The following is a 24,446-nucleotide window of genomic DNA, read 5'->3' on the forward strand; positions in this document are numbered from 1 at the left end:
GGAAAGCCATGCCTGTTACTTTCTCAATGCAACATCTTCCCCAACGGATCAATTCCCTGATGCCCAGAGGCCAGCGAGGAGCCAGGAAGGAAATCTTTCAGGGACAGGAATTTGGGAGTCATTATGGGATCCCAGGGTCACATTCAGGAGATCCCTGGGAACACTTCAGTTTATGTTAAGACTCGTCAGCTGTCCTTGCCTGAGGACCGTCTGCAGCCCCAGGTTTTGAGGAGAGGCAGAGGGCCTTTCGACACCTGTTGTGAGCGTGGACATCCACGCAGATCCTCATGCGTGCTTGCCCGGGGCTGGCGGGTATCCACGTCCTCTTCGGAACATCCCCCTCCCATTCGCGCACAGGGAGGCTGGGCGCCCCGCAACCAGGAAGGTGGGACCTACTTTGCGGATTGGGGCTCGCAGCTGTCACTCCAGAAGGGTGGGGCTTAAAAAGAGGGAGAGAGTGAGGGAGGGCGGGTGAGAGAAATTAGGAAGCAACAGCCCTAGCAGGACTGGGCACGCTGCGCTGGGTGCGCTCGGATGCAGCCGCCCCGGGCCCGCGCCTCCTCGTCCGCGCGCCGCTCGCCCTCCGCCCCAAGCACCGCGCGTCTCCGGATCCCGCCGTGCGCCCGGCGCGCGTGGGGTGCCGGGCCGGGCTGGGGTGGAGCCGCAGCGCCCCGCAAACTTTGGGCGGCGGAGCGCGCGCGCGGAAGCCCTGTGGCGCGGGATGGGGGCGGCGAGGCTACGCTCCCCGGGTCCCTACGCGCGCCTGGCCACCGGCCCGGGGACCCCTACGCCGCCTCTGCCCGCGCCCTGGGCCCCGCAGCCTCGCAGCCCCGCAGCCGCCCGCGCGCGCTAGCCCACCGCAGCCGCCCAGCCGGAGCCGCCAGAGCGCTCTCTGCGCTTGGGGACCTAGCACCGGAGACTCCCCTTGTGGAGTAAAATTCAATTCACGAGCCAGTTCCCAGAGCGGTCTAAGCACTGAGGTGAGCTCGGCCTGTGCTGAGGGACCCCAGAGCCCAAGCGGCCTGGGTATGGACCTGTGGGGACCCGGCACAGGGCGGCCCTGCTGCTCGGGTCCCTAGCCAGATGCGTCTTGGCCATACAGCTCAGCTTCTGTTCTCTGGCGACATCCCTCCTTCAGCCAGGCGACACTACGGAGGTGCAGAGGACCCGCGCTCCGAGTCTCCAGGATGTGCCCATCTGAGATGGGGACGCTGTGGTACCTTTGGTCTCCCGTGCTCATCAGCCTGGCTGCCCTTTTTTCCAAAGGTGAGGACTCTCTGGGGCTACCTGGGCCGGGGACTTAACTTTGCTGAGAGTGGATGTGTGTGTGTGGATGTGGGCGGCCCAGAGAGGAGTGTGGGCGTGTGTGTGTGTGTGTGTGTGTGTGTGTGTGTGTGTGTGTACATGTACGTGCACACGGGCAGGTGGTTTGCGGAGCCAAGGTCTGGGGCAGGCACCTTGGCAGCAGGTGATTTCCCTGGAAGTCTTGATAGGATGCCATAGGAGAGTGTGTCTAAGCAACAAGGGGAAAGGGTTTGAGAAAGCCTGCGCTACCCTGGACCTGGAAGCTTCCTAGAATTTGGAGTGGACTTCCCAACTGCTCCCAACCTTTTTAGAAATAAACCCTAACAGTTATGCTGTATGGCGATGTCCCTTTCAGGCCAGGGTCTCCTGGGTCTGCTTCCTGAAACTGCTGTGGTGGGGACAGTATCTCCACAGGATGTTCTACTGTCTGTGTGACCCAAGTTGTCCCAGTGGGGCCTGACCTGGGTCTGTGAGTGGAGGCAGGAAGTCCCTCCTACCCCCCATTTACCTGCTCTGTTACTGGCTCCCTCAACTCCGTGTCTGGCACAAGCAAATTTGGAAGATTGGGTCGGAGATGCGTTGCAAAGCGATTGATATCCACAGGACACTGTAGAAGACTGATCAGGTGGTTTCTATTAATGGGTAGTTTCCTCACCCCCCACACTCCCTTTCTAGAACGAAAGTCAAGATTCTTTTCAGTCCCCCCGCGTGTTGGAAAAACCCTGTAAACAGTTTTCTTGTGACTATTTATCAGGAGACGACATCTCTCTTTGAAACTTCCTGGGCAGTTGACAAGCACAAGGTTTTAATGATGTGTTGATTTTGGTTTCTGGCTTTTTTTGGTATCTGGGAATCTAATTGCTTTGGATCTTGTAGAGTTAGGCAGATTGCTTTCATGTGGGAATAGTTTGGCCAGGAGGGGGTTAGGTGTTTACTCCTTTGTCTTGTCAAGTGCTGTTGAAAGGGGCTCAGGTCTGCTGATGAGGAGTAGCTCCCACCCTGGGGGTGGGGCACACTCTAGGGGTGCGGAATACACTGGAAACCAAAGAGGGTATTGGTGAAAAAGGACAGGACCTCAATTTAAAACGTGCCTCCAGGACTGTGATGCCACTTGAGGTGTGCTGTATCCCTGTTGCTCGGTTTGATAAGGAGAGGTGTCTCTGTTTTTAATCCACAATAACAAGGCTTTATTAAGCAAGGTACAGAGTGGCTTTGGACTCTACAATAACAAATGATGGTGTTCCCTTGTTCCTTTACCGATGCCTTCATTATGAGCAGCACCTTTCTCTGGGTGCTTGTGAACTTGTCCTTCAACAAGGTGCTGTTTGTGTGTGTGTGTGTGGGGGGGGAACTTCTCCTTTCTTATTGGCTAGAACCCCGCTTGTCAAAATGCAGGACAAGTTCTGTGCTCGGACTTTGGAGATGGAGCCTGCCTCAGTCAGACTGTTGGGGATGGTCAGAATACGGGGAGTCTTCCTGTGGCTGTAAGCCCAGCTGAGTGCGTGCCAGGTAACTCAGCCATGGGTCTCAGCTGGAAAGAATGAGGATAAGGTGCCAAACTGGGATCTGGAGGGGGCAGATGTGACGTAAACCCAGGGACAGAGCGGTGTTTGTTCTAATTTATTTTCTACTTCCCTCTCAAGTTGCATGACTACCTGTAAGCTCTTTCTTAAAAAAAAAAAAAGCTTACATGTGTAGCAAGTATGTGTGCATGTGGTTTGCAGGTTAGCATGTGAGTACTTGTGTGTGTGTGTGTGTGTGTGTGTGTGTGTGTGTGTGCGTGCATGGAAATGCATGTGGAGGCTGGAAGTCAACAACAGGTGTGTGTCTTTGATTGTTCGCCATCTTATTTATTGAGGCGTGATCTCATGCTGAACCATAGGGGATCTCTTGAGTCTACATTGATGGGTTTATAGGTGGCTGCCATGCCTACCTAGTGTTTACATGGATGTTGGGGATTAGAACTCATGTCCTCACCTTCCCAAGGCCAACACTTGTCCATAGAGCCATCTCCCTACTTATGTCAGCAGGTCTAACTTAAAGTCGAATTTGGGGTACACTGGAAAGAGAATTTCAGCCAAGTTATTACACACACTCTTAAAATATCTAACTTGCCTGGGACTGAATTAAAAATGGGGTTAGTATCAAATATTAAATATCTACTTTTTTTGTTACTGTTTTCCCCCAATAGGAACCCTTAAATACAATAGGACACATATATTCATGTGCTAATGACCTTGGCTAATCAGTCCAGTGACCTTGGACTTTATATATTGCAAACCTACCCTCACCTGGCTCTTCAGAGATTCAAACACAAATAAAATGTTCTGTCTTGTGTTTCTGTCTCCTTGGGACCTGGGGGGTGGGGTCATAGTATGACACAGATATGAAATGATTTGCTGCCACCCTTGGCTTGTGGCCCCCGAACTTCTCTGCTGAGTGACCTTATGTGGCTAGGGAGCTCATCTTGTGTTTCCAGTATAGAACTGGTTAGAAACTGGATATTGCTGTCTACAGATGCGTGAGCACTTGGCTCTGAGCTTTCCAAGGGCGGGGGCGAAGGGGTAGGTATAAGGACACTTAGCCGAGAAGAAAAGAAAAAAAATCTGTGGGCAGACTAGAGACAGCCAGAGACCAAAGTGAGTTTTAAACGCAACGTCTGGAAAGCTGCCACTTTAGACCACTTGTCCCCACCTTCTCTTTTCGCTAGTCACTCTGCATTTGTTCTCTGCCACATGCTCGTGAGAAGCAAGCAGATGCTGATACCCACAATGCTGGGAGAGGCGCCTCTGCAGCGTTGTAGCATTTCTGCCTGGGCCGTGATGCCATGTGCCCTGCGTGCTGCCAGCTGGGTGCCATGGGACGTCCTATGGCAATTCTTGTCCTGGAATAACTGCTTCTAAGTCAAGTGCCTCCATTCTGTGTTAGAGCATGCCTCTGGGAGTGGGAGCAGCCTCTACTAAGGGAAGGTTGAGCTCCTGCAGCCTTGGATGGCAGGAGAGAACCTCAGTTTATAGTGATTGTCCCATAAAGGGGGGAGGGGTCACTTTTAGGGCATGAAAAACTTAGAAGGAGAGATAACAAGGCAGTACATATCCATACATGGAGTGGGAAGGAAGAGAGAAAAAGGAACTGGCTTCATTGCTCCTGTTCAGATGCTGTGAAAATTAAAAGGCTGGGGACTGGGGAGGTGGGAAGCTTTTCTTTGAATTGATGATGTTGGAATATGATTGTATTTTTTTTTTTTTAAACGTGCCTGCACGTGGTTAAGGGTGGTACATGCCTGTAATCTTCACAGGCCAAGGTAGAAGGATCCTAAGTCCCAGGCAAGCCTGGGCTGTACAATAAGAATATTTTTTTTTTAAACAAAAAAATTTACATGCCTAAGTTTTTAACAGTTGGGAGGTCTGATTGCGTGAGTTCCACTCCTAACGAGCCAAGATGAAGGACTGAACTAAATATCTAAAAGACATTACTGTGGAAATATGCGCCACTATAATATTTCTAATGTATCTATTTATTATCGAGGTATTTGGTGGATTATTTAATCCAGTTGTTCCATTTATCTACCCATTTATCCAACCCAGTCTTTTATCTGTCCATCTATATATTTGTCCATCTGTCTATCCAGTCTGGTTCATCCACCCATCTACCACTCATTGAATCCAGTAACTCTCCTCATCTATCCATCCATCCATCCATCCATCCATCCATCCATCCAACAAATATTGAAGGGCACCTTTTAGTAACCAGCCCCACAAGACCTGTACAGGAAGTATTTGTGAATGTTCTGGGGGCATAGGGCTAGATCTTCAAGAGCCCTCACTTCTGACAGTCTTTTCTCTTTGTTTTAAGTGGCAGGGGTAAATCTTGTTGGCCCTATGTTCTGTCTCCTTTTCCTTTTGCCTTGCGGCTTCCTTTGTCCCCTCCCTTTTCTAATTCAAGGCAATAGTGCTCCTCCCCCCAGTGGTGCTGCCCACCCTCCACTGGATACAAGGAATGCAGTAGTGAGAAAAAGGGAGTGCACAGGCCTGGGCTGGCCTCTCTGAGCCTGTAACATAGGGAGCAGTGAGAGAAAGTATACTCAAAGGAAGCTGAGTTGGTACTGTGGCACATACACTTGGAGGGGCAGGAGCCGTCTCTCTTCTCTCCTTGTGAGTGCGTGCACCAGCGTTTGATCAGAGTGACTTCCTGGGAGCTTTCTTCTGATGGTTAATGTTGGCTGTGAAAATAGCCTGAGGAGGGAGCTGTGCAAAAAGAGGGGAGAGTCTGGACATTGAGCTAAGGAAAGCTGCTATAGGTAAGACAGAAGGAATGATGAAGGTCACAGTGCTGCATGGAGCGGAAGGACAGTGGGCTAGAGAGGACTGGGTGGACAGCATCAACGTAACTTCTCTCAAAGTCACCCAAGTGAATGGGATACCTGGTGGTCTCTTTTTCATGTGGTTAAAACAAACAAAAACAAGAGTGAGATAGCTCGGTAGGTAAAGACATTTGCTGCTAATTGATTGCTGTCTCTCTCTCTCTCTCTCTCTCTCTCTCTCTCTCTCTCTCTCTCTCTCTCTCTCTCACACACACACACAGAGTGCAAGGAGAGAACGTACTTGGGCTAGTTGTCCTTTGACCTCCACACACAAGCTGTAGCATGTTCACACCCACACGTACACACATAAATGTAATAAAACATTTTTAAAAAAATCATTCAAGGTCATCCTCAACTAGACAGTGAGTTCAAAACAAAAACCAACAGAAACTATCAGGAACAAAAGACGAAGGGAGACAGGATGAATATTTTAGTACAAGTGAGTATAAGTTCTCTGTGGCTGCTGTAACAAACGGTCCCGAGCATTATGGCTTCAGACAGCAGAAACTCTGGAGGCTAGAAACCCAACAGCAGGGAACTCTGAGGAGGATGCTTCTGGCCCTCACAGCTCCTTGTGGCTAGTAACCAGCCATATTGGGGCTTTCTCCCAGCCATTCCTCTAGACTGACAAGAGGCGCACACTCCAGGTCGCCTCCATGTTCCTCAGTCCCCTCTTTCTGTTCTCTTTATGCTTCTTACCCTGCAACTTCTCCCATTTCCACCTTGGGCCGCCATCCTGCTTTCTGTACCATATGCATGCTCCCCACCTTTCCTCTTGCTTAGAGTACATGCGGTTGCTTTTATGGCCACCCAAATGGTCCGTGACTTCATTTGCTCTCATCCTGGTTTTTTAATCTCCAAAATGAGGTGATCGAATACATAGGACCCAGGGATTTGAATGCTAATAATTTTGAGAGGTTGGGACATTTCCCCCACCTTTTTACAAGTCTGTAGGTGTGACATTCAAAACCCAGTTTGTAGCCCTTCTTAGAAATTTAAGTTCCCCTAGGGTAAAAAAAAATACCCATTTTTCCCCCTATCTCTGACTTTTCTTTAGTATTTAGCATATCATTTTGGACATCGCAGAGAGTCAATAAAAATTTTTTAAGTGTGCTTAAGAGTATAAAATATTGCCCAAAGAACCTTTGCCTGGCAGTAAAATGCTCAGTATCCTTTCCAGTAATTCAAACGGCTGCAGGGATGCACTGCTCAATAGTCATAACAGTTAATTTTTTTGACCAATTATTGATGGCAGGAATCATGCTGAGAGATTTACTCAGGTGATAGTCACAAACATGCAGACAAACCAGTGAAGGTTGATGATGAGCTTGAAGCTCAGAGAAGCTGGGCAACTGGTCCAGGATCTGACGAGGGAGAGCTGCAGTGTCTGACTTCTGACGTCTCCACTCCCTATCAGCTGTGCTCTGTGCTCTGTGCCAGCTATGTGTCCAGCAGGAGTGGCCCTTGAGGGTATAATGCAGTCTCTCTCCCTCTCCTTCTCCTTCTCCTTCTCCCTCTCCCTCTCCCTCTCCCTCTCCCTCCCTCCCTCCCTCCCTCCCTCTCTCCTTCTCTCCCTCCCTCTCTCTCTTTCTATCTCTCCTTCCCTCCCTCCATCCCTCTCCCTCTCTCCCCCCCATCTCCCTCTCCCCTCCCTTCCTCCCTCCCTCCGTATCTCTCTCTTTAGTGTAAGCTCAGAGCCCAGGCCATACTAGATACTCAATATGTGTTGGGCAAATGAATAGGAAGGTACCATGCTGTTTAATTTTCTCACACTTTATTTTGTCAGGAACAACACCTCAAATTGGCTGAGATCTAGCATTGAATTCCAGGGCCACCGAGGAGGGCATATGCTGCTGCGAGATGTGTTTGTGGGTTGCCTAGGACAGCTTCTTGCAGAATATGGAACTGGGAGGATGGCTCAGTCAGTTAAGTGCCTGCTGTGTAAACATTAAGTCCCCTCCCCCCCCAAATTGGTCCCCAGTACCCACACTTGAAAGGTGTGTAGTTATATGTGCTTGCCTGCTCAGTGCTGGGGAGACCGAGGGAAGTGTATCCCCTTAGGCTTGCTGTCAGCCAGCTTAGCTGAATTATTGAGTTCTGGGCTTCTGAAGGACTCTGTCTGAAATGGCAAGGTAGATGGCATCCTGAGGCATGACATCCGAAGTGGTCCTCTAGCTTTCAAATACACACACACACACACACACACACACACACACACACACACGATGTGTACTTGCACAGCAAGAAATGATAGTGAGTTGCAAATGAAGACAGAGGTTTGTGGGTATATCTGTGTGTCCACTGTGCTTTTATACATAGCTTCCTGGGTTGCACAGGGTCAACAGGGGGCCTCTACTCGCCCAGGATTAAAGAATAGATGATCTTTAGTGTCTGCCGGGAAGCTGAAATGATGGGGGTGAGGAACACACGGAACGAAGACAGATCCATGGTATTCCTATTCACGAGAGGTGGGTGTGGGATCCTGTGAGCATATGGATTTGTGAGTTGGACTTTGGATGCCAGACTCAAGCTTGGGTGAGCTGTGGAAATAATCTTGTGGGGGCTCAAGCAAAAGGAACAGGGAGCCATCCTGTTATGAAACGAGACCTGAGATTCAGGGCGCCTTCATGCAAGTTTCTCATTGCTTTACAAAAAAACTGCTACAGGATGAGTTAAAGCAGAAGCCACACATCTGAAATGCTGTTTTTTTTTCTGTAAAAAAAAATTAATATTTTAAAACATCGATGTCTATTTGTGTCGTCTACGTGGGTGTGTATGCACACGAATGCAGTGCCCATGGATACCAGAAGAGGGCATTAGATTCCCCTGGAGCAAGCTCGGGTTACAGGTCGCTATGAGCTGCCTGACAGTGGATGCTAGGAACTGAACTGGAGTCCTCTGAAGGAGCAGCAGGCGCTCGTGACTGCTGAGCCATCACCCCAGCCCCTTAAAGTTGTTGGTTTTTAAGGGGGGCTTTTTATTTTGTTTTGTTTTGTTTTTCAAGACAGGATTTCCTTGTGTAGTCTTGGCTATCTTGAACTCACTCTGTAGACCAGGCTGGCCTCAAACTCACAGAGATCTGCCTGCTTCTGCCTCCCTGAGTGCTGGGACTAAAGGAGTGCACCACCACACTCGGAGAGGGGGGCGCTTTTTTTCCCCTTCTTAAACCTATAGAAACATGACATCCCATACATGACCTCAGTTCCAGAAATTAGGAATCTATACAGGATGGAGAGCCCCTAGACTTGAATGTGAACACATTTGTGGCAAACATTTGAGAATGGAATCAAGGGCATATGCTCAGAACAGGGGAGATGGGAGCCACCATGGAAACTGCAGCTTTTGGAAGAAGCCTCAAAGCCCTGTTTCTTGACTCTTCTCTGACCCCAAGCACGGGACTAGAGGGAGACTCAGACACACACACGAGAGGGCAGAGAGGCTGCCAAGGGTTTTTAGTGGCACTGAGTTTTTTCATGCTGGTGACATTAGATTGTCATGTTTATGGGACTCTGCATCAATCCTGTGTTGGTCACCTGCCATTGTTCCTTGTTGTTGTTGTTGTTGTTTGCTTGTATTTAGCAAAGCCACATGAGTGGCAGTCGGGAGACGGGGAGAGTAAGTTCCCAACTGAAATTGGGAGCATGTGTGACAATCACTGGTCACCAAAGCAGCAGACTAGTTTGGTTTCAAAGCAGGCCTTCTCTTGTCCTAACACCCTTGCCCAGTTCCCAGTGGCCAGCCACCTCTTCGGCAGGTGCATGGTGTGGCAGGTGCACAGCATGGCAGCTGCAGCCTCTCGCTATAACCAAAAGCTTAGGCTAGAAAACTCAAAAGCCAAAATGCATCAGAATGGAGAAAGTCGGGGAAACACATATGTTCCCAGGCATGTGTTTATTGAGTAAAGAGGGATTTCCTAGGGAAGGGGTAGACATTCAGAGAGGGCTTATGAGGGTGTGCTGAAAAGACAGTGTCCCTTCAAGTCAGAGTCACAGTGGAGAGCCTTGGGTGCATTTCTTAGTCTGTGAAGAGAACCTGCTCCAAGCCCCAGAAGCAGCAGAGCAGGTGGTGTGCCAGGTAAGCAGGTGATGAGCCCCGGCATAGTGCTAGGCACTGCAGGCTGTCTTTCTGGGTGGCCAGTGGAAGTGCAGTTGTGCACGAGGATGATCAAGGTCAAGGCCTCGGAGGCACACTAGTCTGAGGAGGTGACACTTCCATCCCCATGTAATTGCAGTCAGTTGTGAAGGTTACGTGGGGCTGCCTTGGGAGACCACTTTACCCATTCCCGCCTGCACAGCCTCTGCCAGTAAGGATGTGCCTGTCTCCATGGCGTATGGATGGGAGGAGGTGCCCAGGCACCAGGGGAGGGCTCTACCAGTGGCCAAAGGTTGCAGGGTCAAGCGTTACTCAACCTGAGTTACATTTGGAATGGCCTTCTCCCTTACTGAGTGTCAGCCATACATCAAATGGTCTTCCGGCTTACGGAGTGCTCCTTTGAGGCAGGCAGAGTCCTAGATATCTGACCTTCACTCCTCAGAACCTCACCATCAGCCTGTCCATCACCATCCTGTCCACCCTACAGAGGGGAACCTGGGCACAGGAGCTGAAAGAACAGCTACCTAAGCCGAGGCTACATAAGCCGAGGCTGGTGAGAAGAGGAATTTTGTGGGTTTTTTTTTTTTTAGCCATTTTAGAAAGATGAATGAGATCATTTAATGAGCTTGTTGCTTTTGAATGCCTCCCTTGGCCTTCTGTATAGGTTCTGTAGCTGGAGCTGAGGATAATAGTGAGAATGGGAAAAGCTGGGTCTAGTTCTAGGGCGCTGGGAACCCTAGAACTCACAGCCTTGAGCACTCACACAACTCAACAGCCTCGAGGGCACCTTGAAGCCTCTGTGTAGGTTGGGGAAGGAGCAGGGCTCAAATGTGCAGCTTGGGTGTGCGGTTCTGGTGACGTCCTTCTAGTGGACAGTGGGAAAGTTTTCATTCAGATTGTACAGCAAAAAAGGTGAAGTATGGGGGACTATCTAAAGATGGTAAGAAATAACAAAGAGGAGGAGGGGGAAAGGGGAGGGCGTGGCGGAGAATGGGAGGAGAGGGGGGAGGAAGGAGAGAGGGAAGGGGAAGAGGAGGGAGAGAGAGAGAAAGGGGAGTGGTAAAAAGGAAGCAGAGAGGAGGAAGGGAAAACAGGAGGGAGATGGGGGAAGAGGAGAGGGAAGAGAAGGGGGAGAAGGAAGATGGAAAAGGAGAAGGAAAAGGGAGGAGGGGGAGAATGCTAAGGATCCATGGGTGATTAAATTCAGGATGCTCCCAGCATGTATAAGACTGAGCCCTGATGTCCTCTTCAGGCAGTATCTCTAGGTATTTAGGATACATCCATAGGGTGGTATTTAAGAAAACCCTATCCATTTATACTCAGGGTTGTTGTTGTTGTTTTTTTTGTTTTGTTTTGTTTTTTGTTTTTTTTGTTTTTTGTTTTTGGTCTGAAGCATGGAAACACATTTCATTGTGTGTCAGAACCAGGGAAGAGCCATGGTTTGCACTTCCTGCCCTGTAAACAAGATGAGTTTTCTGTGTGATCAAGGGTTGGTCTCGCTTCATCTGTGGCCTCTCCGGGTGGAACTTGATATACATAATTACCAGTGCTGTGCTCTTCGTCATGTTAATAAAATTAATCCTCAGCTTTCTTTTATTTTTAACGTCTGATCTTTCTCTTTCCTTCTGGTGTATGTGTGTATATGCCACATGAGTGCAGTTCACTCAGAGGCCAGAAGAGGGCATCAGATCCACTGGAGCTGGAGTGGTGGGCTGTCGTGGAGCTGCCTGGACTTGGGAGCTCAGACTCTAATGCAGGTCTTCCGGAAGAGCAGTTAAAACTCTCTTAACTGCTAAAGTTTTCAAGTCCCCACATGTGTTTTTATTTATTAATTTTTGTGATAAGCTACTTCAAGTTACTTCAAAATGAGAGATAAAAAGAAACAGTCTCACTGCTTAATCCTGATGGCTTTGCATTTTTATGTATTTCTTGCTGGTTGTTTTTCTGCGAGTTCTTAAACCACTTATATATAGGACGTGCGTGTAGTTTATCTTCAAGTTTTTTGAGTTCATATGTTTATATAAGCATGTCCTTGCATTTTAAAATATATCCTGAATATATATAATTTAATGTCTTACCACAATTTAGGGCTTTCTGCCTTCGCTGGACAATTATATAATGCAGCTTGTTGCTGTCACGTACAGCGAGTTTTTGTTTTGTTACTTTCTTGGGTTACATTTACTTGGCCACTGGAGACTGTGTTTGTTATGAAGTTCTTTTCTGAATGTCTGTGCTCCATCCCACCCTCGCTGTGAGGTGGGAGGGTGCCTTAGTTACTGAGTGACCGTCAGCGGTGGCCACTCTCAGTTCAGCCATCCCCACTGATTCCTGTCGACTGCTTTGATATCCTGTGACTCTCTCTAGCTTAGTCTTGCATACACAGAGAGAGCTGTGCCCACGAGTCATGAAGCTCCATTTCCCTAAGAGTATGGTCCTGTGCCCTGGGATGTTGGCTTTTGATGATGGAAAGCATTGGGAATCAGGAAAGAACCTGTAGTGTGATGGAGACCTGTCGACAACTGTGGTTCCAGTGTCTGCATGGAGAGCATTGTGAGGATGCTACACGTGAGGGTGTCTGTTATCAGGCTGTGGAGAGAAAGAGACTTTGGTCTCATGGTTATGAATAGACAAGATGCATTTATATGTGGAAAAGAAAGTGTACCTAGCTAGACATGCTTCCTTCAGACAGCCATGTCAAAGCCACAGGTGCATACTTTTGCTTTGAATGAGTGTTTCTCTCTGTGGTTCCATCAGATGCAGACCCCCCTCCCACACATCCCCCCAGGCCTGCCACCTGGCCTGGATACTTGGATAACGTACCCATGTTCAGTTGAGGAATCTGCCTAATCTCATTGAAGTCCTAGGTTCTTTTTGGGGACTAACTGTGGACACAGAAAAGGCAGTGATTAGAAATGATGGTGACATCACCTCTCAGGAGGTTACCAGTAAGTGGGGGAAACTGAGGCCTGGATAGTCGTCATAGCTTGGCGAGGCTGTGTGACCAAGTGGAAGGGGAAAAAGGCTCCTTACTGTTACCAAGATTGTTATTCTGAGTTCCTCTAAAGACCTTTCTGAGCTCCCTCTGCCACCAGTTGGCCTTGCTCACTGTGGGCCAATCTTTTGATCAGCTGACCACAAAATATAGCTCACTGTGACAGAGGGCAGCATGTTGGGTTGTGTAGGTTCTCTGGGCACTGGGAGCAGCCTCTGCCACCAGAAACTCCTAGCCACTGTATGATCTTATTCTGATTGAAATCCCAGATGCCCTGGGTCACCTGTGACCCTGGGCCTGGACCCTCCACCATAGGGTTAGGATTGCCTTAAGTCAACAGACAGTGCAGCGTTGCTTTCAGAGCAGAGGCCAACCTCACACAGGGCCAGCCCTGCGTTCCATTTGCTTCTTGGTCTTCATTTTGGCTGAGGCATCTGCTCACGAGGACCTGCCAGATCATAACTCAGGCGTCAGCACCATCTGCATGTCTCTCTCACAGGGTCCTGGCATTCCGTCCCAGCTTGAGGGAGGTGCTCTGACCTTCCCTGTGCCAGTGTGGAGACCACAGAAGAGTGTGACCCGTTCAAATGGATTATTGACATGAGTTAGCTTGTAGTGAACAGGAGGAGGCAGACAGAAAGGAAGGGGACAAAAATAAGATACACATTTCAAGGGCACACCTCTCTTATTTCAAATACTCCAAGTCTTTGACAGTTTCCATCCCCTCCACATTCAGGTATAACCCCACCAATGGCTTAATCTTCTTAGGAGTTCAGAGCCCTTGTGATCCAATTACCTCACAAAGGCTCTATCTCTTACTCATGTCACACTGAGGATCAAGCTTTCAACATGCTAGTCTTTTGGGGGGACACCATTATTACAGTCTTGACCTCACAGTCATTGAGATCATCGGTCTTGCAAGACCTCAGCAAGAATGAGCCTGTCAACAGCCTGTCACGGTGAGGAGAAGGGCTCAGGAGTTTGTCCCCGGCCCGGGACCTATAGGAAGTTAGTTCGAGCTGGGGTGTAGAGGAATGTTAATTCAGAACATGGCTGCTCTGGCAAGAGATCACATCCAAGGATCTTCTAGGACTGTGTGATCTGGCTGGAATACAAATACACCTTTAATCCAGGAGACAAAGGCAAGCAGATCTGAGTTCAAGGCCAGCCTGGTATAGAGCAAGTGTCACGTAAAGAAAAGTGTAGGCCCAGGCATGGTGATACACACCTTTAATCCCAAAGGAAGGTAAAGTTAGTTTGTAGAAGGAAGCACCCATGTTTGAAAGTGATGTCTAATTGAGTGGCAGAAAAGGCAACAAATCAGAGAAGATTTGACGGAATAGGATACGCCCAAGTCTCAGGAGAAGAGAGAGGAAAGGGACGCTACTTTAGGGGCAGTTTTTACAAGGACAGTAATAGAGAGATGGGATGAAGAGAGAGAGAGAGAACGTAGGTGAAGATGAAATGAGCCAGAAAATGAGAAGAAGCCAGAAGATTAGAGCAGACTGCTGAGTTAGTTTGTGGCCAAGCAGAGCAATTCTGGGCCAAAGAGAAGTCAGGCTAATAAGTCAGCTGGGAGAGGAATTTAAGCCAGAACAGCTGAGTTGAACCAGCCAGCCCAGAGCTCAGAAAGAACAAGTAAGGGTGAGCTTGCTAAGCAGTGAGTCTCAGAGGCTGAAAACATTCTAGGCCTAGGTTAGATTGTACAGAGGCTAGAAGCTTCCAGGACTAGGCCTAGGTTAGCAGACAGAGGCAGTAAATCTCTGAGACAGCAATTGAACCTGGAGAGTAAAATTTGTTTTTACACTGGGGTGAGAGGTTCCTGAGGCCCTTCCCTTTCCTGAGCATACATAGGCAGATAACTGTTGCGCTGACGGGGAGACATTTTCTTCAGTGGTGTAACCACTGGTAAGGGCCCATGCTCCCAGAAATAACCTGCCGCACCTGCTCAGGTAAGTAACTCAAGGAGATCCATTGAGTCACCAGAATAAATATGTACATGTGGGGGGTGAGGGAGGAAAGGGGCTATGAAAATAGAAGAGGGACCCGGTGGGAAGAGAAAGGGGAACAGTGGGAGTAGGAGGAGAATGGGAATCATGGGTGGAGATAATCTAAATATATAATGCGTGAAAATGTCTAGTAAAACCCATCACACGTGATTCAGGCATGCTAATAAAAACGGAGACATTTCAGATCCGACATGAAGCATATATAGGCTCTCTCCTCTTACATTTTGCTTCCCAAGAGGATTATGGGAGGAGATTCCGAGGGCTTATACTTGGGCCTGGCTTGGTAGAGACCACTCAGTCAGTGATGGTTTTCATGTGGATGTTTCTAGGCAGCTGCACACGCCTAGGGTGGGGTGGGGTGGGAGAGTGTCAGGTGTTTTATTAACTTAAAGGCATCTATATTGCTGGCCTGGATTAGCACTGGGGGGGGGGGTCGGTCATTGCAGGTCTGTGCATGGTGTGAGGGAGCCCTCTAGAACAGTGGATTGGATGGAAGAATTCCACCTGGTTTCATTGCTTAAGCAGACATTGTTTTCCTCCTGATAATACTTTGGTAAGAGCTGTAGAAAACTCTGAACTTGTTGAAAGGCCACACATGTATTAGGCGAGTCCACACCTGGGTGGATCAGCCCGAGAGGACTTGGCTTCCTCTTTGGAGGAGCCCAGTTGGACCCTCTTCAGTTAACATAGCTAAGATGTCGGCACGAGAGTCACCATCAGGCAGGGCTTGATCTGGGGGCTCCAGGAAGGATCCAGCACATCTTTGATCTATCTTTTTTTCTACCTCCCACTAAGGCCACTGTCTGTTCTTTAGGCAAAGGATGCCCTAGTTCAGAATTATACCCCCTTCCCCTCAACTCAGAAAAACAGAAAAGTTTTTTTTTTCTTCCCCTTCAAGGTTCCATCCAAGTCTCAACCCAAGTTCTTGGCTGTGTGAGGCCGTAGTGAACCGAGGACCACACTCAGTAAGGTGTGGTTGGTGAAGGCACCAGGCGCTGAAGCTTAGACATTGGGTCTACAGCACACAGGCGGAGTAGAGCTCTGTCTAAGACTCTCACAGGAACCCAGGGAGGGCGATGCTGTCAACACCAGGGAGAGTGGATGCCAGCGATCCACAGGACAGCTCTAGTGTGCAGTTCTTTGCAGCCACCACAGTTTTCAACCCAAGATGTAAACATCCAGCTTTTCCCTCCAACTTTTAAACTCCCATGCTTCAGCCCTAGCCGTGAGCCCCAGACTGGAGTCTCACCCTCCGCGGTGAGAGAAGTTACGCCATCCTTTGAATGTGTATTTAAATTGCAATGTAAGCTTTTGTTTCCAAACGACTGTAATTTTTCCAAATCCTTAATTAGATGTGAAAACTACACGCACAATGCAAATTACTGTGGTGAATAAATATTTGCATTATGCTCCCTTAAAAGCGAGCATCAAAACACACAATCGCTTGTTTTACAGGCATTCAGCGTTCTGAGACCAGAGATCTGTGGAGCTACAAAGAATTCTCAGGGAGAGGAAGCAGTTTGAGTAATGCGATTAACATTCTGGGTGGGACCGCATCAAAAAAAGAGGGGGGGGAGGCAGTGGTTTTGACGACAGACTTGTGAATGCAGTTTACAAAGAAGCCTGCTCCATCGTGCCGGATTCTGTGTATCTGTTCCAAGAACACGTCTTGCTTGATTTCGCTAATTAGGTGGTACGCATGAGGGAGCGGGGCGTTGCCCGCAGTTTAGATAAGTGTAACGTCAAAACCAGGACATTTTGGAAACCAGTTTGGAAGACACACCGGTGCTATCGATAGCCTGACACTCAAACTTTGACAAAAGCTTGCAGTGTGCAGTGGGGCCAGAGGTCATGGTTCCACTCCCATGGTTTTCCCAGAATGCCTTGGCAGCACCTTCTTCAGTGCTGTAGCTTGTCTGGCCTTTTAGAATGTATGCTCTTGGAGGTCACCCCATGGGGGGCGGGTGTTACTACAATTTTGGATAGGAAGAGAGTGCTGTTCTAATTTATTTGTAAATGTATTTTTCTCTCCCCCTCCCCCACGCCCCCACCCGTGACTCGTGTGTGTGTGTGTGTGTGTGTGTGTGTGTGTGTGTGTGTGTGTGTGTGTGTGTCTTGTTGCTTCTGCCACTGCACAGCATACTCCACAATAACTGACTCCCTAGACCTCTGCCTCTCATCTCCCTTTTAGGAGTGCTGAAGTTATAGACACTTTTTACAGAGGTTCCAGGGATTGAACTCAGGTCATCAGGCTTGCTCAAGCAAGCTTTTTACCCACCAGAGCTGTTTCCTCGGTTCTTCTTTTAGGATTTAAAAAGCCCCTGGGAATCAAAAGGGATGTAAAACAGATAAGCAACAGGGCGAAGAGCCCTGTGCAGAGCCGCAGGTGGGCTCTTGTGGGTCTCCTTGAGCTGTGTTAGGTCAGAGGTGTGAGTTTGGATTGACAGATGGTCTGCCGTCGGTGTGTTTTGGGGTAAGGAGCAGGTCCCCCAATATGTGGCTTCTCCTGCAGTTCTGGATCGGTGAGCATGCCAGCTGATCTTCCATCGATTGCACATCGGTCTGTCAATCTGGGAAGGACATCTGACTCCAGGTGGGGGAGGGCAGCGGTCCCTGGAGGACCACCTCTTAGGCATGGCGTGTCTTCTCTTCTTTCATTACCATGATCCCTAGGCTGCTGTGTGCCGTCTCAAGACAGCTTTCTCATCCAGTCTCTTTCAGAAAGAGGGGAGCCAGGCACAGACAAGGGCACCCTTGAATCCTGAGGGTTCACTTCTTGCTGCTGGCTCTGGGCAGAAGTGCACTTCCTTCTGATATGTGCAGTTTCTTTTTAATTTCACACACACACACACACACACACACACACACACACACACACACACACACACACACACACGAATCTTGGGGAGGGGCAGGCCTGCTGAGCTCACTCACTCCTCATCACTTTCCTATTAATTTCAAGGAACTTCTGGCTTTTGCTTCATGATCTGTTTTACATGGTTGTAGGCATGGTTGTAGGCACCTTTTATTTTTTTTAAACCTGTAACGTTTCTATTAAATTTATTATGTTTGTGGCTTGATTGCACAGGAGTCACCATACCCATGTCAACTTACTGAATGAAAATTAAACAATTTATATATTTTTACGTTATATGTATGAGACTTCCTGCAAACTTATCTGTGGACAATGGATCCAGGACCCGTGGAGGCTAGAAAAGGGTGTCGGGTCCCCTGGAAGTGGGGTTGTAAGCCACCCATATGGGTGCTGAGAAGTGAAACTCGATCCTCGGTCCTCTGCAAGAGCAGCGAGTGCTCTTAACCCCTGAGCTATCGCTCAAGCCTCTTAATGAGATTTCTTTGGACAATGAGAAGCCTATAGTGAGAAACAACTTCAGTTGGATATGTAAGCATAGGTTTTTCTTTTAGGAAGACACAATAGACAGTCAAGGTTAGAAGCATCTTTTGGGTTAAGGTAAAACTGTGAGGGAAAAGGCAGCACCTAAGCATTTTGGGGGGGAAACGGAACAATACAATATTTCGGATTGTTAATGAAGACGTTCTCCTTGATTTTATAATGGATGGTGGTGGGTGTCTGTTATTTATATTCCAATAGATACATTCAAAGGAACGATGTAACTGCTGAACCTTCAAATGTCAAGATTTCTCAATACGGCAGAAACCTCATCCCTAGCAACTGTTGAAAACTCCAATGGGGATGGTTAGAACTCGCTTTGTAAAAAGGCAAGTGGGTGCTGGAGTTGGTGAAGTTTGCTGTTCGGGGAAGTTGCAGAATCAGAAATACTGGTCTCAGCCTGGCTTACACTTCAGAGCCAACATTCCTTAGTGGTCACCTGGTGCATCCGCAGCTCTAGCTGGGGAGTTTTAAAATGTGACGAAGGCTGAGAAGCAGGAGGCAAGGTCACCATGGAGAGCCATCATCAGTGGAAGTGTTGACGTGTAATGCAGAGCTCCTGCTGCCCACTGGAATTGCGTGGTATTTGAGAGGCATACTGCATAACTGAAAGATAGTTGGAATGTGATGAAACTCACTTGTGTGTGGACATGTGTGTGCACGCACCTGTATGCACATACATGTGAAAGCCAAAGGTTGGCATGGAGTATTTTCTTTATAATTTTTAAATTTTATTTTATGTGCGTTGGTGTGGGTGTGTCAGATTCCTTGGGACTGGAGTTTCAGACAGTTGTGAGCTTCCATGTGGGTGCTGGGAATTGAACCTGGGTCCTTTGGAAGAGCAGACAGTGCTCTTAACCACTAAGCCATCACTCCAGCCCAATGGAGTATTTTCTTTAGAGTCTTGTTTTATTTTTTGTTTGTTTTGTTTTGCTTGTTTGTTTTTTGAGACAGGGTTTCTCTGTGTAGCCATGGCTATCCTAGACTCACTTTGTAGACCAGGCTGGCCTCAAACTCACAGCAATCCACCCGCCTCTGCCTCCCAAGTGCTGGGATTGAAGACGTGTGCTGCCACCACCACCACCACCACTACCACCACCATTGCCCCGCCATCTGTTTTATTTTTTAAACAAAAGGTTTCCAATTGAATCTGGAGCTCAGTGACTTGACTGGATTGCTTAGTCAGTAAATCTCAAGGGTCCTTCTCTTTTGCCACATCAAGATTAGAGAGAGGTGCTGTGCTGTGCCATTTTTAAACATAAGTGGTGATGATCCAAACTCAGGTCTTCGCAAGGCAAGTGCTTAGCAAACTGAGCTACCTTCCTAGCCTGAAAACACAGCCTTTTATGGATAAATGTTGATAAAGGCATGTAATCTAGTGACCATGTCATAACCAAAATATAGGACCTTCCTACCTTCTCCAGGTGTCTTCCTGCGGTACCAGGCCCTACCCCTTTTCCTCTGAGAAGGTCTACTCTGTCCTGAATATTTTGCTTTTTACAAGATGAGAGTCCTGCTGTGTGTTACCGGCAGAGCCCCACTTATTGACATCTCCCTCCTCCTCTGCCTCGGGCACAACAGTATTTCTCCAGGTGGCTGAATGTGAGCTTGGTTCTTCAAATTTCTGAGTGGGCAGACTCAAGTGGTACTGACTCAAGAGTATGCTTGGCTCTCAAGTCACTGTATGGTTTTGGCGAGGATGTATTTTTCCTTTTATCTCTAAGTAAATAGCCAGGAATGCGGATGGTGGATTGTGCGTGGTAGCTCTGAGTTTCTGTTGCTGTGACAAAACACTGACCAAAAACAACTTAAAGAAAAGAGAGGGGTTTATTTGGCTTTACATTTCTAGGTTACCTACTCCCATCATTGAGGGAAGTCAGGGCAGGAACTCAAAGCAAAAACCATGGAGGAATGCCACTGGCTGGTTCACTCAGACTCGGCTAGCTTTCTTATACAACTTGGGCCCACCTGCCTAGGAATGGTGCTGCCCACAGTGGGCTGGGCATTCCCACGTGAGTTAACAATCAAGGCAAGCCCACAGGCCAGTCTGATCTAGATAATTCTTCAATGGGGGCTTTCTCTTCAAACGACTCCAAGCTGTGTTAAGTTGACAATTAGTGTTAACTAGGACATATGGGAAAAGTGTTTGACATTAAAGGCACCGCCAAACTGTTTTGCAAACGGCGGGACAATTTGGCATCTCCCTGCTGATCTGTGTGCCTGCCAACACTTCTTGTCTGCACCCTGGAATTTTACTATGCCGGATTTTAGCATGGGTGTAATAGCCCCTTGTGGTGGTTTTAATTTGAATTTCCCTAATCACTAACGGGGTGGCTCAGGCCTTAGTGTGGTCATTTGCCATCTGTGTGTCATCTCTGTAAAAATGTCTGTTCAAATCCTTTACTGTTTTAGAACAGGGAGCTAATTTAGATCATCTTCCCAGGTCTGTCTATAATAATTTTATCATATGTGTGACTTGAAAATAGTTTTTTTCCCCCTAGAATCTTGTTTAATTTACCCAAGGCTAAGTGGATCCCCCTTTTTATTTTGAAAATGTTCTACTCCTCTTATCTTTCTTTGAGAAAATTGCTTTTGTTGAAATATTTAAAAGCCATCTTCTGCAAGTTTTGTAGTTACAGGCCACTTTGAGGTTTGTGAATCATATTTGGCTATTGTTTTGTGTTTGATGCAAAATGAGTCAAGAATTATATTTTTTTATAGGAGTGATGGACTACTCTAGTACTATTTATTATAAGACTGTTGTTTCTCCTGATTTAAAAACTTTGATGTAGGTGTTTGTGTTTATATTCGCCATGTGGGTGCAGTACCCATGGAGGCCAGAAGAAGGCGTGAGCTTCCCTGGAACTGGAATTTCATGTGGTTGTGAGCTACCACATGGGTACTAGGAATTGAACCAGCATCGTCTAGATGAGCAGCCAGTGCTTCTTAACTGCTGAGCTATCCCTCCAACCTCATTAAGCTCACTTTTAATTGGCTTTTCTGCTAGGCATGTGGGAATGTTGTCCATGTCTGTGAATTCCATTGCTGATCACATTTCGGCCTGTATTCCCTTATTGTCTTCCTTCTATCTCATCTGTTGTACTAGCTACATCCTCCAGTGTGACATTAACTCAGAGCATCCATCCTTTGCCCTGTCTCCAAGGTTGGGTGCTCTACTTAAAGCCATTAAGCCTGATGCTAGTTTTAGGTTGTTGTAGATGCTGTTTGTGAAGATGAAGATGGTCTGTGTCTCCCTGATTAGCTGGGAGGCTCCATGGTACAAGGCATTCAACATCAGACAGCTAAGAGGCTCCGTGGTACAAAGTGTTCAACATCCTCTAGCTAATAGATTTCATGATACGAAGTGTTCAACATCCTCTAGTTAAGAGATTTCATGATACAAAGTGTTCAACATCCTCTAGCTAATAGATTTCATGATACGAAGTGTTCAACATCCTCTAGTTAAGAGATTTCATGATACGAAGTGTTCAACATCCTCTAGTTAAGAGATTTCATGATACAAAGTGTTCAACATCCTCTAGCTAAGAGGCTCGGTGATTCCAGGCTCTCAACCTCATCAGGACCAATTGTTGCATTATTTGGCTTTTCCATGTTCTTCTCTGGGTATGCTAGATTCCATCTTCCAATATCAACCCAATGTGTAGTTCTGTAGAAACGCAAATGATTCAGGCTGTCAAATTGCTTATATATTAATTTGCTGGTGTATAGAGGCATTGTGTTTTAATTAAGGACAGATGTTTTCTTGTGTGTGTGTGTGATTGTGTGTGCAGGTACACATACATCTTTCTTTCTTCCCTCCCTCCCTCCCTTTCTTTCTTTTGTGCCTGTGTGTGTGTGTGTGTGTGTGTGTGTGTGTGTGTGTGTGTGTCTTTATTTCCTTATTGTCTTCCTTCTTGCTCATCTGTTGTACTGGCTATGACCTCCAGAGTGACTTTAAGTTAGAGAATCATCCCCTGCCCTATCTTCAAGATTGGGTGTTCTACTTCATGCCATTAAGTCAGAAACTTAATGTAGGGGTGTGTGTGTGTGTGTGTGTGTGTGTGTGTGTGTGTAGGTACACATGTGCCTTCCTTCCTTCCTTCCTTCCTTCCTTCCTTTCTTCTGTGACACACACACACACTCACTCTTTGTCTCTGTCTCTCCTTCTCCTCTTCTTTCTTCTTTCTTCTTCTTTCTTCTTCTTCTTCTTCTTCTTCTTCTTCTTCTTCTTCTTCTTCTTCTTCTTCTTCTTCTTCTTTTCTCTCTCTCTCTCTCTCTCTCTCTCTCTCTCTCTCTCTCTCTCTCTGTGCAGGTACACATGTGCTTTCTTTCTTTTCTGCCTGTGTGATTGTGTATGCAGGTACACATGTGTGAGTACACAGGGACCAAAGATGGGACTTCTAGTCTCATAGGTCCACCTTGTTTTCTGAGGTGGAATCTCTCACTTTTCTGGAAACTTACCAATTAGACTAGGCTGGCCAGCCAGCTAGCTCCAGGGATCGCCCTGTCTCCAGTTTCTCAGTGCTGGGATGGCAAACCTGCACTGCCAGGCTGGGCTGGGCTTTTGAGTTTTGAAAACATGAATTCTGAGACTGGACTCAGGCCCTGTGCTGTAAAGGCAAGCACTTTACTAACTCCCTTCTGTCGTTTGTTTTTTGGTACCTGGGTAAAGCTTGCTTCCTGAAGCGAGGTGAAGCACCCTCTACTCACACCCAGTTGCGTTTGGAGTTCATCCTTCTTTAAATGTTCAGTTTGTTTGCTGAAGCCATCTGGGTTTGGCTTCTCTCCCCACTCCTCCACAAGCTCAAAACTTTTAAATGAAATTTCTTTGATCATCCTGGGATGGTTCAAAGGATCTATTTTATAAGAGATGAACTTTGGTAGTTAGTGACTGTTGACAATTTGTTGTGTGTCATCTAAACTGTCAAGCAGATAGGAATCAGCTGTTTGAGCTCTCACTAGCCTTTTCCTGCTTCCTGGACCTCGGTGACAGGTCCTATTTCATTCCTGCCTTTACAATATGTTTCTTTTCTCTTTTTTTCTTGGGCAGCCTGGCTGGAGTTTATAGATCCTGTATGCTTTTTTTTTTTTTAAAAACAGCTTTCTGTTTCTACTTGGTTTTCATCATTATTATTATTATTATTATTATTATTATTATTATTATTATTATTATTATTATTTCTTTTGTCACTTTTTAATTGATTCCTGTTCAAATATTTATTCTTTTATTTTCTGGCTTTGTGTTGCATTTTCTCCCCTTTGTTCTCTCATATGCACACTTACATAATCTACTGAGCTTTTTCTTTTCCCTTACAAACCCCTACATTCTACCGTAGGCACTATGCTAGCTGTGCCCCTCAGACTTGGCTATTGTTTTACTTCCTAACATCCGCTGTGACTTTCTTTTGACTCACAGGTCGGTGGCTGTGGTTCCTACTGCAGTGACTGAGGGCTCCTGGCCATCTTCCTGTTTGGTTCTGTATTGCCCATGGGACATGGACTTGACGTGTGCTATGGAGACACCCTCCCACGGAGGCTCATAGCATCCTCAAACCGAAGCAGAGCCTCACCAAATTACCCATGATACCCTTGACCTTATTGTGCAGCCCAGGCAATCATCACCTTGCCACCCCCCTGCCTCAGCCTCGCTTTTTCCGTTTTGCTCATAGTATACTTTGTTAATGAATGTGTATATTTAAGGAGTTCTTGTCTTTCATGAGTGAACCTCACTGTGTAGCCAGGCTGCCCTTGAACCCCCAATTCTTTCTTCCTCTTTACTATCCTGAGTTTTGGGGGTTGCAAGTATACCCCACTATCACTGACCTTTCCTGGTTGTTTTAAAATACGGTCTATTTTGCTAAGCCCTCCCTGTGCTCCTGACACAGGGGTGGGATTGCTGTTTCTCGGTGTGGTGCTCTGTGTCAGGTTGGCTGGTGGTTCTCTGTATTAGCTATTCTACAGCAAATTGATTTTTTTTTTTTTTTTTTTTTGGTTCTACACCTTTCTTCTACCACCGAGAGGAGGCTTTTTGGCATTTCTAACTAAAATTATGGATTTTAATGTTTCTCCTCAGAAGTGTGTGAACTTTTGCTGTTAGCCGCTTACATGCTTGGTGCCACTGTGCATTATGGGTAAGCGGATTCTTTCATATCTATGTTGTGCGCCCTTCCTCCCTGGCTTTACCACCTACTTAGAAATGTATTCTCATTTTAATACAAACACTTAAGTTTTTTGAAAATGAATGGTAGGTTGGTATATACCCCTCCCCGCCCA

The 24,446-nt window shown here is 47.2% G+C and overlaps 1 protein-coding gene across 3 annotated transcripts in view; it reads left to right on the plus strand.

The window, feature by feature from the left end:
• Nucleotides 1-484: 484 nt before the first annotated feature.
• Nucleotides 485-24,446, plus strand: part of TMEM132D (transmembrane protein 132D) — a 601,443-nt gene continuing 577,481 nt past the window's right edge. For all 3 annotated transcript variants that reach the window (XM_084763643.1, XM_084763641.1, XM_084763642.1), the window contains exon 1: nt 485-1,266. In XM_084763643.1, coding sequence (XP_084619769.1) covers nt 1,188-1,266 — 79 coding nt within the window. In that variant the 5' untranslated portion in view covers nt 485-1,187. The remainder of the gene's footprint in view (nt 1,267-24,446) is intronic.

This window comes from Acomys minous (assembly GCF_964271855.1).
Source record: "Acomys minous genome assembly, chromosome: 16".
Lineage (NCBI taxonomy): Eukaryota > Metazoa > Chordata > Mammalia > Rodentia > Muridae > Acomys > Acomys minous.